Consider the following 17,970-nt stretch of genomic DNA (forward strand, 5'->3'; position numbering starts at 1 on the left):
GAGTTTCAAAGTATGTTAAAGGAAGTGTGGGAAACCTCTGTTTACAACAATCCAATGTATGTGTTGATACATAAGCTCAAGATGTTAAAAGACAAAGTGAGACCTTGGGCTAAAAGAAACTTCACCAACCTTTATGGACAGATGGAGGATGCCAAAAATACATTACATGATGTGCAAACCATGTTGCAAACTCAACCTCATGATCCTTTTCTTGGTGAGAAGGAAAGAGTAGCACTCCAAATTTATGCTGATTTGGCGAAGGTAGTGGCCATTGATAGGGAGTAGAAATACGAGGATGAATGGATGAAGGATGGTGACAAGTGTACAACTTTCTTTTTTAATTCGATTAGAGAAAAGAGAGCAAGGAAGGGAGTTTGGTCCTTATCTGATGCACAGGGAGTTACAGTCACCAGCCAGGATGGAATTTCTCAAGTCATAGTTGATTATTATATGCAATTAATGGGAATAGAGGTAAACCCTATCAATGAGGCAGAGTTTTTCTAGAATTTGCAAGTATGGAATGTGGTACCAGGAACAGTTTATGATCAGTTAGAGACTGAAGTGACTGACTTATAAATAAAGAAGGCTCTTTTTGATATGCAAGACAATAAGACCCCGGGTCCAGATGGTTTCAATCCTTTCTTCTTCAAAGCTTGTTGGGAGACAGTAGGAGCCGATTTCACCAAAGCCATCCAAAATGTGTTCAGAACAAACAAACTACCAAGAGGAGTAAATGTTACTTTCTTATGTCTTATCCCCAAGGTAAGTAACCCTTCTAAAGTAGAAGTAGAAGATTTCAGACCGATAGCTCTCTGTAATACCACATACAAATGCATCACTAAAATTCTTACAAATAGACTAAAATCCATCCTCTCTGACCTTAATCATCCTACCCAGTCTACCTTCATTGCAGAGAGATCTATACAAGATAACATTCTTTTATCTCATGAACTTTTGAGAGGTTACGATAGAACACATGGGCCTCCAAGGTGTTCAATCAAACTTGACATAAGAAAAGCATATGATATGGTTAGCTGGAATTCTATTTTACACATGCTTGACATGTTTCAATTTCCGCCAAAGATCAAAGAGTGGATAAAGCTGTGTATTTCAACACCTTCATATTCTGTTTTGGTAAATGGGACTCCAGAGGGTTTCTTTTCAGGAGGAAGAGGGTTACGACCGGGAGATCCAATCTCGCCATATTTGTTTGTGTTGGTCTTGGAGATTCTGAGTTATGTTATTGAAGAAAAGATCCAGAACAAAAGTATAAAGTACCATTCAAGATGCAAGAAATCAAAAGTTTCCCACCTTGCTTTCGCGGATGATGTCCTTATCCTTTGCAAAGGAGAAGTTGAATCAGTGCAAAATCTCAAAGTGTGTTTCCAAGAGTTTGGACAAGCCTCAGGCCTTCAGATAAACTCTCACAAAACCACTATTATGACTGGATCCTTGAGCATTCAAGAGTCTAAGGATCTCGCAAAATCTTTGGGAGTAGAGTTGGTGTCTCCACCTGTCAGATATCTCGGGTTGCCTCTTTTCTCAGCAAGACTTGGTATCCGGGAATGTCAACCTCTTATAAATAGAGTCAATGCCAGAATTGCTAATTGGAAGTCAAAACTTCTATCTCACTCAGGAAGATTGCAGTTGTCCTCAGTTCGATGCACATTTACTGGTCTCGGTCTTTCACTCTCCGTGTGACAGTGGTGGAAAAAATAGAAAAAATATATGCCAATTTCTTGTGGAGTGGAACTGCTCATCAAAGGTGTTTACATCAAACTAGTATCTTGACTATCTGTAAACCTAAGGAGGAAGGTGGCCTTGGGATTATGGACATGAGACTATGGAACAAAGGTGCGAGCTGTGGTCTAGTCTTTAAAGTGGCTACAAAGGAGCAAAGTCCTTGGGTTGAATGGATATGGAAAAATCAGATTTGAAACCAATTTTTTTGGACAATGCAAATTCCTAGATATTGTGCTTGGTCTTGGCGAGGAATTTTGAATAGTAGAAAAGAGGCAAAGGGACTAATCACATACAACATAGCAAATGGAGAAGGAACACTTATCTGGCATGATCTTTGGTGTTCTCGAAGCCCACTTATTCAAGACAGTCAAGCTGCTACAAGCTTTCAAATACCAGCAGATTCTAAGGTCAGTTACCTTATCACAAATGGGATGTGGAATGACAAGGTGGATGGTATACAGGATACTTCCTTGAAGGAATGTATAAGAAGCATAGTCATCAATGTACATCTAGATACAGATAGAATCATCTGGAAGCCTCATCCAAGTGGCAAGTTTACAGCTAACAGTGCATATCAGGCTCTAAGAACAGTGGGAAACAAAGTAAGATGGCAGCATCTGGTATGGGGAAAGATGGTGCAGTCACGACACTCCTTTACAGTGTGGCAGTTGTTTTCTAACAGTCTATCTACCCAGGATCGACTAGTATATAAGAAGGTACTTACCCACTCATCCTGTTGCTTTTGTGATCATAGCCGAGAATTCTCAAACCACCTTTTCTTTGAATGTGAGTATTCAAAAGAAATTATAAATGGTATCAAAGCACTGTTAGGTATCACAACTGACACAAGAACCTCAAACCGAGAGTGGTCTTCTCTGTTGCGAATTTGTAAAGGAAGTTCACAGGTGGTTGAAGTCCTCAAAGTATATATCTGTGCAACAGTCAATGCCATACGGAAGGAGCAATATTCTAGGAGGTTCCAAAATAATTCTCGGCCTGCTTCAGTGGTGTTGAATAGAATCAAAAGGGAAATGAAGAATTATATTCAGGTACATCTAAGTTCTATGATTGATTCTCCTGAAGCTAGACTTCTATGTCAATCCATTGGAATTCAGGTCCAATACAAGACAAAGGCATATGTGTGGTGTGTGTGGGATCCTCCACAAGAGGATAGAGTGAAGCTTAACACTGATGGGGCTTTAACAGATTTGGGGGCTGGTCATGCAGGGGTTACCAGAGATAGTAGAGGAAGAGTAATTGATGCATTCTCAGGATCGGGTGGAGAACAAACTGTAATCTTCCAAGAACTAAAGGCTATTGAAATTGGGCTCAATAGATGTCTTGAGTTGGGTCAAAGAAGGGTAGAAGTTGCATCGGATTCATTACTCGCTATTCAAATCCTTAACAAGATTGCAACCCCTCCTTGGAGTTGTTTGGATATGGTGGTGCATATAGAGAGTCTATTATTAGATTTTCTTTTTTGTTCTTTTTCCCATGTATATAGAGAATGTAATAGACCTGCAGACCTCCTTGCAGGTCAAAATGTTGGATTCCTTCCTTCTTTGTTAACTGTTGGTCCTCTTCTAACAAAGGAACTACATATAATGATAGAGGAGGATGCAACTGGAACACCTTTTGTACGTTTTACTTGAGCAATATAGGTGGGGGTCTGCCTAACCCTAGCTTAACTCTAAAAATAAAAAAGACATCAGGAAACATGATGAGCCAGGCATCATTTACTAAAACTCTATTGCATTGAAGAAGAAAACTCGTGATGAGATGATAAATGGGCTTAAGTTTAGTTGGCCACCATTAGAAATCTGAAAAAAAAAAAAAAAAATGAAAAAAAGGGAGTACATTACGTAACATTGAAGGTACTCATACAAATCGTAATCCAAAAAAAAATACACTTAACATTCAGTAAAGATTCAAAAAGTATAGTGTACTAAAATGTTATTAACTCTTACAGATTTTGTTTAGACAAAAACAACCCTATCAAATTTATTTCTCAGGACCTTTATTTCTGATGACCGTATTTTCTTTCTTCAGTTACTTCTCCTTTTTGGACAATAGTCTATTTTCAATTTTCTCCAATCTCTCAACACCATCAAACTAACAATTTTAAAAATGAAAATGAAAAACATTGTTGGTTTTATCTCTCTTTCTCTACTTGTTTTTTTCTTTGTATGATTTTGTTATAAATTGGCCAAGTAGTTATAGTTTTATAGGGATCATACTAGACAATTAGAGAATCTGAAAAACTTGATAAATCACATATCATATATGTATGATCATCCGTATTGAATTGTCTTCTCATAACATATATAATGAGTTGTTTCCACAAAGAGAGATTTCACAACAAAACCATGTGAATTTTAAGTTTTACCATCTCGAAAACCATTATAGGTTAGTTACCAAAAAAAAGAAAACCATTATAGGTTGAAAACAAAAAAATTTCACAATAATTAATATTATGTTAGGGTGGTGATTTATACACTCCCCAAATTACTTACTAAACCTCTTATTGTTTTGTACAAGATCTAGAACTTATAGAAAGGGGTGTAGGCTAAAAAAATTCCCAATTGTCCCTCTTCTTATGACAAGGACACAAATGTCGGTTAATATAAAACAGAGCTATATAGACGACCCTTATGTTTTTTTACTAGCAGAAGTTCAATCCTTAATGCATTTAGTATGATTTGTTATCACCCTCATAAACCTAATTAGCAAACTGTACTACTGGATTAGTCATATACTCATATTGGATTTATTGGAAAGATGATTTTTTTTATTTTTTATTTTTTTTTATTTTTTATTTTTTTTATTTTTGTATTTTTTGAAAATACCTACAGTAGTAAATTGAAATATATTTACAAAATTACTATAAAGGAACTAAATTTGATTGCTATCTCCAAAACAAGAAATTTCATATATTTTATGAGTAACAGACATCTATTGAGGCAAGTGTTTTTGTGCAATAAACTGAAGTTATTTGTCAAAGGGAATCAGCTATTGTCATGGAAGAGTATAAAGCACTACTCGTGTATTTTATCTGGAGATTTATGTGAAGGCAGCTTCCCCAGAATATATTGATATATTCTACACTTTTTTTTTCTGGAGTTATATGATGAAGGCAAATGCCATGGAGTATATTTAGTATTTAGGCATTTATGCGCGTGTGACGCTTGAAGAAAATATGATTAACAAAAACTGCATTTTTATTGCCATTCAACTGGCTCCATTGAAAGATCCCGATCATACAATAATCTTAACTACCAGGCCTACCAAGCTATCATACAATAGCAACTCAATTTAATAAATCGAGATTGCTGGTGTGTTCGTATGGGATCACGTATACAAGCACAAGAATGATTAAAACTCCTTTGGGGTAATATAGTATGGAAGTATGGTAAAAGGGTATTATTATTATTATCCCTCTTCACATTTCAAGCTTGTCTTAATTTTTTGGAGTGTGCATGATATAAGAGCGTTGGCAGAATCCACTGATTCAACAGTTGGTTTGGCGGTAGGTGAGGTATTGGCTAGGACTTGAAAAGCTATAGTCAGTAAGGAACCCCCATCCATGGATTTCTCCTCTGGCCTAGTAGTGATTACGGTAGGCCTTGTCTCAAGTCCATCTGGAAGAATAGAAAATCCTGAGGGCAAGATTGGTACATTGCTCGAGTCACATCCATTCATTACTGATTGCATTCCCGCAATATCTACAGGTGCATAGATTACCATCGATTCGTAAGTATTCGTGCTACTATCTTGAAGTATCCACATGCTACTTTCTTTTGATTCCATTGCCTGGATATGATACAAATTTATATTTAACCAACTAAGCTGCTTATAAACCAGAAATTGAAAAGTAAAGGGCATAAGAAAAATGACTCACTTGGACTGTTACTGTGTTGCCTTGATCTTGTCCTTTACCTAAGTTTGCAATGCGTTGTACCGGGCTTCCAGTTGACAGGACGTCCCACTAAAATTGACAAGAAACCATATATCATATATAACATTTTAATCGGGACAGTGTAGTTCGCAAAGCAATAGTGGTAGGAGTTCAATCTCACCTCATTGCGCCATGTTTCATCTCTTAAGAAATCAAAGAGTGTGTGGGGAGATACAGGCAACCATACTGATGAAACTGCACATAGAATCATTCCTAAAAGGCTCTCCAGGGTCATTCAAGTTTTTTCTAGAGGCTACCCTCAGATCATCTCCTCCTTTTGTCAAATGCTTGGTCCATGTGTTGCAGCTTGATGCACTGATGGCACGGCAGAAGCTCCAGGTCATACGTTGTGCTAACTTCAATATGCTTTTTCTTCCAGCCAATGTAGCAACCCCTAAGGTTCAAAACTCAATACTGTGTATGCAATTCATAAAATTTAGGTAGGTAATGATATTTGAAAGCAGAAGTGTTGACGTTTACCACTTGAGTCTTTTGTTGGAACATTGGTAGCCATAAAGAAAACGAGTTGCTCGCATTGATGTTGCAATGCTGCCATCCAATGCTTTGCTCCAAAGCCCAGACCATTATTCACAACCGATCGATAAATTGTGTGAACTGCACTTTTGTGACATTCCAAGTGTTCTACCCAAATCACCTACATTTCAAGATAATTTGGATTTCATCAATCAAGTAGTTGTTCTAGACCAAGTACTGATTTCCAATTCCATATAAGTGTTTGCAACAATAACAAGAGGTAAACCTGTACTTACTCTGCAGTGACCAATAGATTTTTCATCTATAATGCACCCAGATGGTCTTTTATGACATTTTGCAAGTGAGGAATCAATGTTATCTTCAACTTTGTCCATGGAGACGTCTACAATTGCCCAACGATCAGGGCTTAATTGCTTGCAATACCGGATAAAGTAAACCTCTCTTGTGGGCACCACTGGTGTGAGCATTTGTAGTTCTGCAAACATCTGAAGTTGATACAAACAGAAACAATTTATCGTAGTTCATTAGCATTTATTTATGGGTCAGAAGCTCTGAAAGGACAGTATTTCTGCCTATCCGGTGGTTCTATATTTATAGCTACTGCAGTTGGATTGTCTGTGACTCGTGTTACTTTTCAGATATGTACTTGACCTGTGGCCTATTTGACTGATGCAAAGATACTTACGAGTTGTATTGCGCCATCTCTAGTGCTGGTTTCACCACTTGAAAGTACATCAACAGTAGCTGCCTTGGAAATCAAGCAAGGAAACATCTCCTTCCACTGATTCTAAAAAGATTGAAAGGAACAATGTCAAATAATATTCAAATAGAACAATGTCAAATGACTCAAATCAAAATTAGATAGAAGACACTTTAATATAGAGTTGAATCAATAATGGAATGAATATCTAACTTAGATAGAAAGCCAATTTGTTGTAAGCAACTCTACTACCAACATAACTCCCTAATGATGTACAAAACCAAATGCGGATATCTGCAACTGGGGTTTCTTACCACATCCATGAACGACTTTACTAGCTTGGGAAGATCCACAAAAATGACGCCTGTCTCTCTTGAGGCCTCAATAGATCGCCTAATTTGTACATTGTCCGACTTCTCAGGTCTGAACTGACGGATATACTCATCGTAGTTAAGCATCTCACGACCAGTCTCAACACTTCTGATCCACAATGGTTCACCAACAGTGGCCATCTTGGTGAGCTCTTCCATTGCTTGGTCAGCTATTTCTGATATTTTTGACCTCTCAAGCCCCAAAATTCCATCGTAGTCATCTAAGGAATTTCTGTTTTCTTGGTCATTTCCGGCAGAACAGGAAGAGCTAGGCGACATTGTTCTAGTCGGGTATCTTCCAGGCGCCCGTGCGTAACTTTTCTACCTACAATTGACGATTATGTAATTCTGCAATGGAAAGAAAAATGGCAGTGGAAATTGATACTGTTCAATAGTTGTACAAACCTCAGCTTTGAGTCTTGCATTTTCAATGCGAAGTTGTTGTTCCTCTGTTGTCATAATAACATCTCTGCTAGAGGTTGCTAATAAGCCACAGTTTGGGCAACATGCATTCTTGATTGCCTCCCTCATGGCGATTTTTTTTTCTTCGGAGTTTCTCCAGTTCTGTTTTTAATAAAGAGTTCTCATGGCGCTCTTGTACAGCCTGCAATAACGCTACGAGTCATAGATGTAGGGGAAAATGTTACAGACAATAATTAACTCCATGGAGACAAAAAATGGCCCTGATCAAAGAATCATAAGGATAGAGTAAATTCATTTCACTAGGTTTGTTTGCGATGTTAATCACTAAATGATGTACTTGATCAGAACATCCTATTGTGAATTCCTACACAAAGTATGCAAGCTGCACCTAAAGTCTTACCCACTTCAAATGTTTCCAACAGTAGTATAAATTGTTGAGCTAAATGAGGCTGAGGGGACAAAAAAAAAAACTTGCTTGTTCAGTAATACTATAAAGAGACTTGATCAGAATCTGGAGAATACCTTAATTTGGGTCCGTCGATTTTGAAACCAGAACTTGACTTGCCTTGGAGCAAGGCCTAGTTTCTTGCTCAGTTGTTGTCTCTGCTTTTCATCAGGATGTGGAGACTCTTTAAATAAGCTGCAAATTTTCATGCAACTCCACAATGAACTCTTGAAAATATAAGGAGTTACTCAAAAAGATAAGTTGCATGAAAAATATTTTCATCAACGAAGTATATAAGAAGAACAATGGCACACATAGTGAGGCATAAATTGAGAACTAAAATTTCTAATACACTTGTGTCCACAGAGTACACACATAATTGTCGATTTCCTTTAAGAAAGAGAAAATTTGAGGTGCAGAGGAGAATCATGAACCTCTAAATCTCTAATCCTTTGTTGGACGAATACACTATCGTTGATTCGAAGTTCAAACTGAGTTAACTTATATATGTTCAACGTACAATGTCCAATATTTATACTGTTACTGTCACGCCCCTATTTTTAAGAATATATCGAGGCGTGGGAAAAACAATGGCAACACCATAGTCTTGATCAGTTTGCATCAACGCGTAATGAAAGTGCACAATTTATATCTGAAAAAGAGAATAAAACACTACTTCCATCTTTATTTAAGAGAATATTGGAGATTCTGTCGTAGTTCTCGACATGAAATGAAAAGACTATTGCAGCAGCAACTTCCAAATAAAAAAATAAGTGGCCTACATACATTGCCAAAAATAATGGTCTAGCAAAAACAACCCAAAAGAAATATAGAAAAACATTTACGGTTGAAAAACTGATAATCCAAAGGAATACAGTCCTCTGGACTAGCTCACTCCTACTCCTTACACTACCGTTCCTGATGATAAGGCTGGTCAGCTACGTTCAAGAATGCACCCGAAAAGCAAGCAACTCGGGTCAGCAAACTATGGTTGTTGGTGTGAGTCTTAGGTACAAAACAATAGACTTCAATCTAGGAATACATTTTATGATCAGACAATATTAATATCATTGATGTAATCCTAGAAATAAACAATAAATTATTAGAAACAAAACAATTGACTATTTTCAATATAAGCGCCTTCCTTTAGTGGAGATGTCTCTCGAGAGTTATTAACCAAGCCATTATTCATATTATTAATCAAGAACAAAATTAGGATCATGATTCTTGATACAAATTATTTATCGTACTATCCGGAGTGTTTTGCATTATTATTGTGGGCCTAATCTAGTTGTGTAGAGCCTACCACACTCTCACATACCCCGTGCCGAACGTTATTAACCATATATTCTAGTGGGACATCGCCCTTGAATATGGCAATGAGTTCAAAAGAGCCTCAACGGGCTAACAAGGCGCACCTCAATGTCTCCTATATAGACAGAGAAAAAAAATATAACCAACCGCCCACACAAGGGATAATGACACGCTTCCACTTCTTCCGGGCATTAGCACAAAGCCAAATGGTTCCCTTCCAGAAGTAGTAGACCCAAACTCCTCAGGACAACGGCTCATGCCATGTAGTTGTAGTTCAATTCCGACCTAATCAGACTAAGTATTTATCAAAAAAAAATCAGACCAAGTATACACTTTTCATTTGTGTTCATATTGTTGTTATCCACATAACAAAATTACAAGTTATTACTAACAAGAAAATATTTCAAGCAAGTCTCATCATATCATAATCAAGATATTAATTAAGAGTATGTATTATAAGGGAATGTCATCATATCAGGAACATAAATTTAAGCTACAATTTAAAATAATAACCAACGGTAACGTATTGTAAAGGACATACTCATTAATCGGTTCAGCATGTCACCCAGAATACATCATGGTTAATTAGATATATTAGATTGAAACAAATCGAAACGGGTCAGAAACTGCACTCCAAGCTCTACAACATTTGTTCATACCTAAAAATCTGATTCCGACTGAGAAACCCACATAACCTGACTGTTAACAGATAGTTGTCAAGAAAAACCTGGTTGACCTTTCTACACTAGTCTCTAAAAATTCCGTAGACTATGAAAGAAGGTTCTCAATAGAAAATTCACAGAACGACACCAAACACAGAACTTGATAAGAAAAGTCCTGGCTGACCTTTCTCTACTAAAACAGTCTCAACTTACTGCACTGGTATCCAATTGAGATGAATCCAATTAACTGTATATGGAAATAGACCCGAGACCTAGTTCCCAAACAGGATTTCTCGGGACTCGTCTGAAGCACCCAGAAACTAGACCAAGAAAACTGAGTACATACTATATTATATAATTCATTTTTTTTTTCTTTTCCTATACATGTTACTAGGAATATGATATCATAAGGTAAATATCAAATCTAACAAACTGTTAACATATAACAAAGGAAACTAAATACTCACAAGCTTCTGGCAAAACCAATCAAATGAGGGGTTCTTCTTCATTCACGAGTGACAACGACATCCGGGTGGTAAAAAAGAATAACTAAACTTATTACTTCAGTGATCTATGAACTGCTTTCTACGTCACAGTTCAAATGTCAAACATTAGTAGTGTGATTATTGTTTAGTGACCTGGATTATATTTAAATTTAAACTTTTACAAGAAATGGAACTTGTTCAACCTCTAATAATTTGTTGGACAAGTTCAACGTACGTGGAGGGTTTAGATAATTAGATGAGTTGAATAACACTTTCAAATTAACTCCCTATATGGCTATATCCAATTTTCCACCTGCCATTGCCCCCGAAATCTTAAACCACTAACTTTTGGTTTAATAAAGAATCAACATAGAATAATGACACATGAGTGAGACTAATGCAGTATATACATACCATTGTAATCACAATGAACAGCAACAATTAGCATAATGATGACCGACACAAACAATATAAAGAGCTAACATTAACAAAAACAAAGAAAAATTTCAATAAAGAAGTTAAACATGACTCACGCTTCCATCTCTTTAATTTGCTCAGCTGTGTGTCTATGATACTTCTTTCTCTTCTTTTTCTTATGCTTATCCTCATCATCATCATCTTTTTGAACTCTCTCCTCATCCACGTCCTCGTCCGATCTTCCAGTGCCCGTGTTCTCGCTACTAATCTCTACCGTCCCTTCTCGACCCCGACTCCCACCTCCTCCTCCAGTAATCTCCTCTTCTCCTTCCTCTGCATTCACTCTAGACGACGCTACAACTCCCGCATTACGAAACACGCCAGCCTTCAAAAAGAATATATCAAGAAAATAAGCAAACGTGCAGTGGAGAATAAAGAAACTTAAAAAAAGTATATAAAAAGGAAGAATATATTACAAGAGAAAGAGAAAGTGCTGGTGAAGCAAAGAAATCCTTGGTGCGAGAATTGGGATTGTTATTCGACATGTCTACTACAAACATGTTAGAAGTGAGCTGCGTGTTGTTTTAAGGACCATCAATGGATTAAAAGAGGTGGGGTATGTTAAAATTTAAGGATATAAAACAAAAGGAAGGAAATGTACTGTGAGTTTTTGTTTTTGAGAGAGAGAGTTGAGTGAATAAGGCCAGCAGGTGTTGACCGTTAGCTATTGCGCAAGAGAGAGAACAAACTTTGTAGGTGTTTACCCGCCTTTAAACGGTTCAAAGAACAAACGGTTTTTTTACTTCTCCTATTTTTTCATTTCCGTTTCAACTTTTTGTTTCACGTCAAATTTCTTGGAACAAAGACTTGGAGTTTTTGACGATTCAGCGATTATTCTCTAATGACTGGCCCAGGCCCAAAAATTAGAATTGCAAAGTATCCAATACCAGTAAACTCAACAACAAATGACCAGTGACACCAAGAAAATTGTGTAGATTTTTCAGTAATTCTGCGAGGAGCTTCGTTGTTGCATATTTTGACTTCGTAGATTAGGTTAAATTAGAAAAACCAAAGAAGTGTAATTCATATTGGCTATGTAAAGTGTAAACTACAAACAAACCTATTAATTGTAACGCGTTCTGCTATGGCTTGAGTCGTGAAATCGAAATTATTAATTACACAAACAATTCTGTTAAATAACTATTTCCAGAACAATTTCTGGAGGGTAAGTACAAAAGTAGACTGGACTTTGTCTTTTCCCCATTTAGGTGAAGTATGGCCCAATCATTACATTCCTAGGAGTGTATCTGAAGTTCTGAACAGCAAAGATAAGCTAGATAAAGAAGTTGCATTTTTTAGGCGGAAAAAAAAGAAGACTGTTGGACGAGCTCGACTGATAGGTTGCCTACAAATTTGCACTTTCCACAGCTGTTAAGACCAATGTGTACTGTAACCATACAATGTCAACCAACATATATTATACTTGGCCCCTCTGTCATAATAGCTCATTTAACAGCAAGTCAGCAACTAATAACGAAGTTAAAGCTTCTCTTACGCGGCACAATTAGAACTCTTTAATAATTTTGATTTATGCAAGCATCTGTGACTTTATGGATCAAACATAAATATTCGGATAATTGGAAATCATGCATAAGATCGATGCCACTTTAAAATTGGAAGAGATAAAGTTGTTACGGACTTATGGTAACCAAATTGTGCAGGAACTTGATATTTTGACGACGCCTTGAGTGACGCATATATATATTAATTTAATTAGACTATATCAATCTGATATTCGTGGCTGAACGATAATAATTTCTTTGTGGTGGAAGTTTTGGGCAAACTTGGTCAAAGTTTTGAACCATTAATATTCACTAGTCTTTTGCACGTGCCATGCACGACATGGACACTCAATTTTTTTTGTAGGGCCTGAGGAGATTAGTGCAATAGTGCGACATGTGTTACCGTGGGCTCAAAAAACGAAAACAAAAAAGAGTCTGTTCCTCTATAACCGGATAGGATATAGAGATACCATCTGTCCACTAATAACAGCCCAATAACTTCCGGTTAATTAAGGGTCATTTGTTTTTGTCTCTTATAAGACCTCAAAGTCTTATAATCTCTTATAAAATATGGCGCACTGATTTTGGACATTTTTTTGGTTTGTTTTTTGTCTCTCATAAGAGTCATTCTACTAGAAATGTCTTATAAGAGGTTCCAATTCTATAAGTACCAAAATTGGATATATTTCAATTCTGTAAGTCTTATAACTTGAAAAATAACTCAAGCACCCCCGTTCATATACCCCTAGCCTCATTTCTCTTTTCTTCTATTTCCATTATCTTCTTCTCCAAATAACTCCATTGCCCTAGCCACCACCGGCCACCACCACCACCACCACTGCCGCCACTACCACCACTACTACCACAACCATCATCACCTCCACCACCACTACCACCATACTATTAAGACTGTCACCACCACCACTTTCACTATCACCACCACCACCATCATTACCACCGTGCTATTAAGATCAATATCATCACCTCCACTACCTCCACTACCACCACCACCACCACTACTACCACCGTACTATTAGGACTATCACCACCACCACCACCACCACCACCACCGTGCTATTAAGACATCCACCACTTCTACCACCACCACCACCACCATGCTATTAAGACCAATATCATCACCTCCACTACCACCACCATCACCGTGCTATAAAGACCACTACCACCACCACTGCCAATTAAAGTAGTTTCCTAAAATCGATATTCTAATTATCAAAATTGATTTGAAACCGAAAATCAAACTATACGCTTGTTTCAAATTAATCTATTCAAGTTAAATATGATGTAAAATAGAGTTATATTTGTCAAATAACCATCTATAGGATGACATGTATTTGTTTTTTCTATTTTTACAAGTGCTTATAAGAGGAACTTAAAATGAAAAACAAACCATTTTATAAGATCATCTTATAAGACCCTCTTATAACTTAACCCAAAAAAACAAATAGCCCCTTAGTTTTCCTTAATTATTTTGGCTTTACTTTTGTTTTTTCAGCCTCTACTCCTCTTAACCAGTTAACCTCCATGTCTCAGGGGTGGCCCTGAGACTTTGGGGGCCCAAGACAAAATCCAACTTTGAGTAGGCTTGAACCCAGGAACAAGAAGTTAAATTTAGGTCTCACTACCAACCGAGCTACTTTGTGTTTAAGTCTACTGTGCACTAAGCTAATATACAATACATTCTTCTGTTAAATGGGCCCCTAATTTGTAGCCAACTTTTGGGGGGCCTAACCAGTTGCCTGTGTTGATTGTCCTAAGGGCTGCCCTTGCATCTGCTACAAATCTACAACCATATCACAAAACTTAAGAGCCTAATTCTATCAACAAGACAAGACGTAAAACACACATTAATAATCCGGTTGTGATTTTGATTTCAGGTCAAATGTTTCTTTTGAATTTGTATCATATGGTCTCCTAACACCGACAAGTAAAACAACTCTTTAACTCTTTATACTAGGGGTGTAATATGGGGCGGGTTGGGTCATCTGCGGGTCAAACAGTGATGGGGCGGGTTAAAATGTCATGTTTTAGTATTATCACCTTGCCAGTTGGGTCAGCTTATGAGATGGGTTTAGGGCGAGTCATTTGGGTTGGGTGCAAATTATCATTTTAACCCAATTTCACACCAAAAAAAAAAAAAAAACTTCCTAATTCTGCCAAGTAATATCTTTCCAATTCACAATATAGAGAAAAAAAAAATGGAATCAGGTCAATGAAAAATAAACAAAAATGAAAAACTATAACTTGAACCCAAAACCATATATCTGAAAATTTGAAACTTCTTTCTCGTGATTTACCATTGGTAAATTGATTATCTTCCATTCCATGATAAAATAAAGATGGGAGGATCTATGGTACAAAACAATAAAATATAAACTAAAAGAATTCGAAATTAATATAAGGATGGATGGTTCATTTTTTCTAAAATTCAAAAGTTGAATTTAAACTTTTGATATTTGCCCAATGTTTAAACTTGAACATTTGAAATTGATATTGAACTCATAAGTTTGTGTTCATATCTCCCAAATTCTTACAAAAGTTAAAAGAAATATAAACAAAATACAAAAATATATATTAGAGTTAGTCTTGAAATGGTGCGGGTCAACGGGTCTTGGAATGGTATGGGTCGGGCGGCTTGACGGGTTGGGTTTGAGTATAGAACCTACACCCATAGCCTGACTACGTAGAAATGGTGGCGGGCCGGGCTGGGCGAGGTGGGTCTGTTTTCAGGTCGGTGCGGGTTCGGGTGGCGGGTGAAGACCGAGTGCCTTACCGGGTGATGGGTCAACGATTTTTTTTTACACTCCTACTTTATATGTAGTAGTTGCAAATGAGTAAATCATATATGCGTTTTAAAATTAATTAACGAAAGTGTTTAAGATGTGCATTAATGAGTTAAAGAAGAAAATTAGAACTTAAGTTTATTTAGAGAGGAATTACTTAATGATAAAGATTGGGGTTAGTGTTTTTGGGATTTTAAAGGAGGGGAGAAACATTAATAATTTTAAGGGGGGAGAAGAGAAACTAACGTCCCAGTTTGTTTTGGCATCACTTTTTCGGAACGTTAGTTTCTCATCTGACTTGGGGGGAGGGGAGAGAGAGAAAAAAAGAGCACCTAGCAGGAGACACAAAATGACAAAATAGTGGGCGAAGGGAACAAACGGCTTAACTGGCGGCTCCCCATGCCTCTTATATAAGTAGTCTCCCTTACGACCCTCCTATAAATTGTGTGTTCCATGTTCTGATTGATAGTGGACGAAGGGCACGAACGACTTAACCGGCGGCTCCGCACGCCTCTTATATAAGTAGTCTCCCTTACGACCCTCCTGTACATTATGTGTTCCATGCTCCGATTGATAGTGGACGAAGGGCACAAACGGCTTAACCGGCGGCTCCCCACTCCTCTTATATAAGTAGTCTCCTGATTAGCTCCCAAATGTGCGTTTTATTATCCGTATATTGCTGTATTATAGTCCCTCTTACACTTAACAAAAATACAACTTATAGCTATTACTGTCTTTTTCAGGTTAAGGAGTATTTCAGACCACTTATCATAAAAGCTACGTCTTAGTCCCAAAAGGAGCTTTAATTACACTTATTATGAAGACCAGTAGCTGCTGTGGAAAAGTGCTGAAAAAGTCAAAGTCAACTAGTCAAAGTCAACGGTCAAAGTCAACGATCAAAGGACTCAAATCAGAAGACCAAAGATGGAGGCCTGGTAAAACATAAAATTGAATAGTTTACCTACGATATGAACGATGAACTCAAAACGTAAGTAAACTAAAACTATTTACGAGTCTGTCTTTTATCAAAGATTCTACTCTCAATCCTATGAGATATAGTGAAGTAGAGTGATTCGTTCCACTCCTAGTCCTTTCGCATGTTATGTTTTCTAGTCTAATTACTCTACTCAAAGTCTAATGAGAGATTTACGAAGTGACAACTAGACTACGATGCAACTACCCACAAGATGCAACTAGTCAACTATTTAAATAACTATGGGAATGCTACGTTAATTCTATGATAATGAGTTAGAGGGGGATTGATTCCACCTTAACTCGACTTAATCCTACTAACGACGAATAATCGTCAATCCGAATGAATCGCTTGCAGAAACAATATGGTTACTCCTAATCCCTAATTACTCATGACATTCCTACCAATTCATAACTAGTATGTGAACGATTAAACCCATTCTCATGGTGAACTAATCGTTTCTAGAGTGGAAAGGAAATTACGACGACTCATGATAAACGGAATCAAGCTTTCATCAAGGTTGCTCAACCCCTCAATGGAGGTTTAGCCGAGAATCATTACTTAATCACTTCCGATTAAATTAAAACTAAGCATAATATAAAGAATTGAAATTTACTAATCTAAATTAACCAATAATTAAAATCTAATTAATAACTAAGAATTGAATAACAAGTAATAAATGAAATCAGATCTAACACAAATGTAAATGTCAAGAATCGAAATTGACAAATAGCTATTTATTTATCAAACTAATTAAGAACAATTGATTCTAAGAGTTGAATCTAAGACAAGAATTGGATTTAAAACTAAACTTAATTAAAAACAATTAAATCTAGATCTAGAAGCTTTTCTAATGGCTACTTTCTATACTAAGCTACCTTTATTTTCTAACCTAACTATCTACCATTAACAAAGAGCTAAGCTTTTGTTTTTTATATGTTCAGATCCAAAAATCGTGCATGGGCTTGGATCCATGTTTCGGGCCAGAGAATCAGGCCCAAAACCCAATACTTTCAGTCCAAAAAGGCCTCTTCAGCTGCAGTTGGCTTCAATAGACTTTTCATCCATTTCTGCTCTTCTGATTGGATCAAGGCTTAGACCATTGGAAAGCTCTTTCCGAGCCGGTCGTTTTGACATAAGGTAGGCCCCATTCCGAGGTCTGAGTCCAAAGATCTGACGCCCGGAAGTTCTACTGACTTGTGTCTTTGTTTTACGCCAGCGTCGACTTTTCAGCTTTTGACCGGGCTTTAGAAAGGCTTTGTCTTCTCGAATCTTGGCCTTTAATCACGGAACTCCTTAGTAACCGACCTTTGCTCCTTTATCTCGCTAAAGTGGCACATTTTTTCACATAATGGACTTTGAAGCCTGAAATGCATAAAACACGTAGTCAGTGTTAACTCTTAATTATTACTCACATAATTGGTCTAAAAGTATGACTGTTACAGGGTTAAAACTACAGTTTTGGGCTCTTATCAAGGCCCTTATTTCAAATTATGAAGACTTATCCCTAAACTTACCTTGGTCAAGAAGGCACCTATAAAGCAAAAGCAAAAGTGAAAGGGGTGAGGTGTCTTGTTTAGAATGGATGAGGGCAAATATGTAAATGACAAAAGTAGGGGTATAT

At 37.1% G+C, this 17,970-nt stretch overlaps 2 protein-coding genes across 2 annotated transcripts; one reads left to right on the plus strand and one right to left on the minus strand.

The window, feature by feature from the left end:
* Positions 1-1,955: 1,955 nt before the first annotated feature.
* LOC147515683 (uncharacterized) lies at positions 1,956-3,395 on the plus strand. Its single transcript, XM_086593007.1, has one exon. It carries the CDS (start codon positions 1,956-1,958, stop codon positions 3,393-3,395), a length of 1,440 nt encoding a protein of 479 aa, XP_086449133.1.
* Positions 3,396-4,943: 1,548 nt separating this feature from the next.
* LOC147515684 (homeobox-leucine zipper protein GLABRA 2-like) lies at positions 4,944-11,829 on the minus strand. The gene is given in 14 exon segments (XM_086588535.1): positions 4,944-5,553; positions 5,642-5,728; positions 5,820-5,912; positions 5,914-6,092; positions 6,179-6,353; positions 6,469-6,678; positions 6,879-6,980; positions 7,208-7,570; positions 7,572-7,589; positions 7,670-7,810; positions 7,812-7,868; positions 8,210-8,327; positions 11,127-11,395; positions 11,487-11,829. Coding segments are annotated over 14 exon segments (2,277 nt in total). The 5' UTR covers positions 11,571-11,829; the 3' UTR covers positions 4,944-5,172.
* Positions 11,830-17,970: the final 6,141 nt, after the last annotated feature.

This window comes from Coptis chinensis, chromosome 2 (assembly GCF_015680905.1).
Source record: "Coptis chinensis isolate HL-2020 chromosome 2, ASM1568090v1, whole genome shotgun sequence".
NCBI classification, from domain to species: domain Eukaryota; kingdom Viridiplantae; phylum Streptophyta; class Magnoliopsida; order Ranunculales; family Ranunculaceae; genus Coptis; species Coptis chinensis.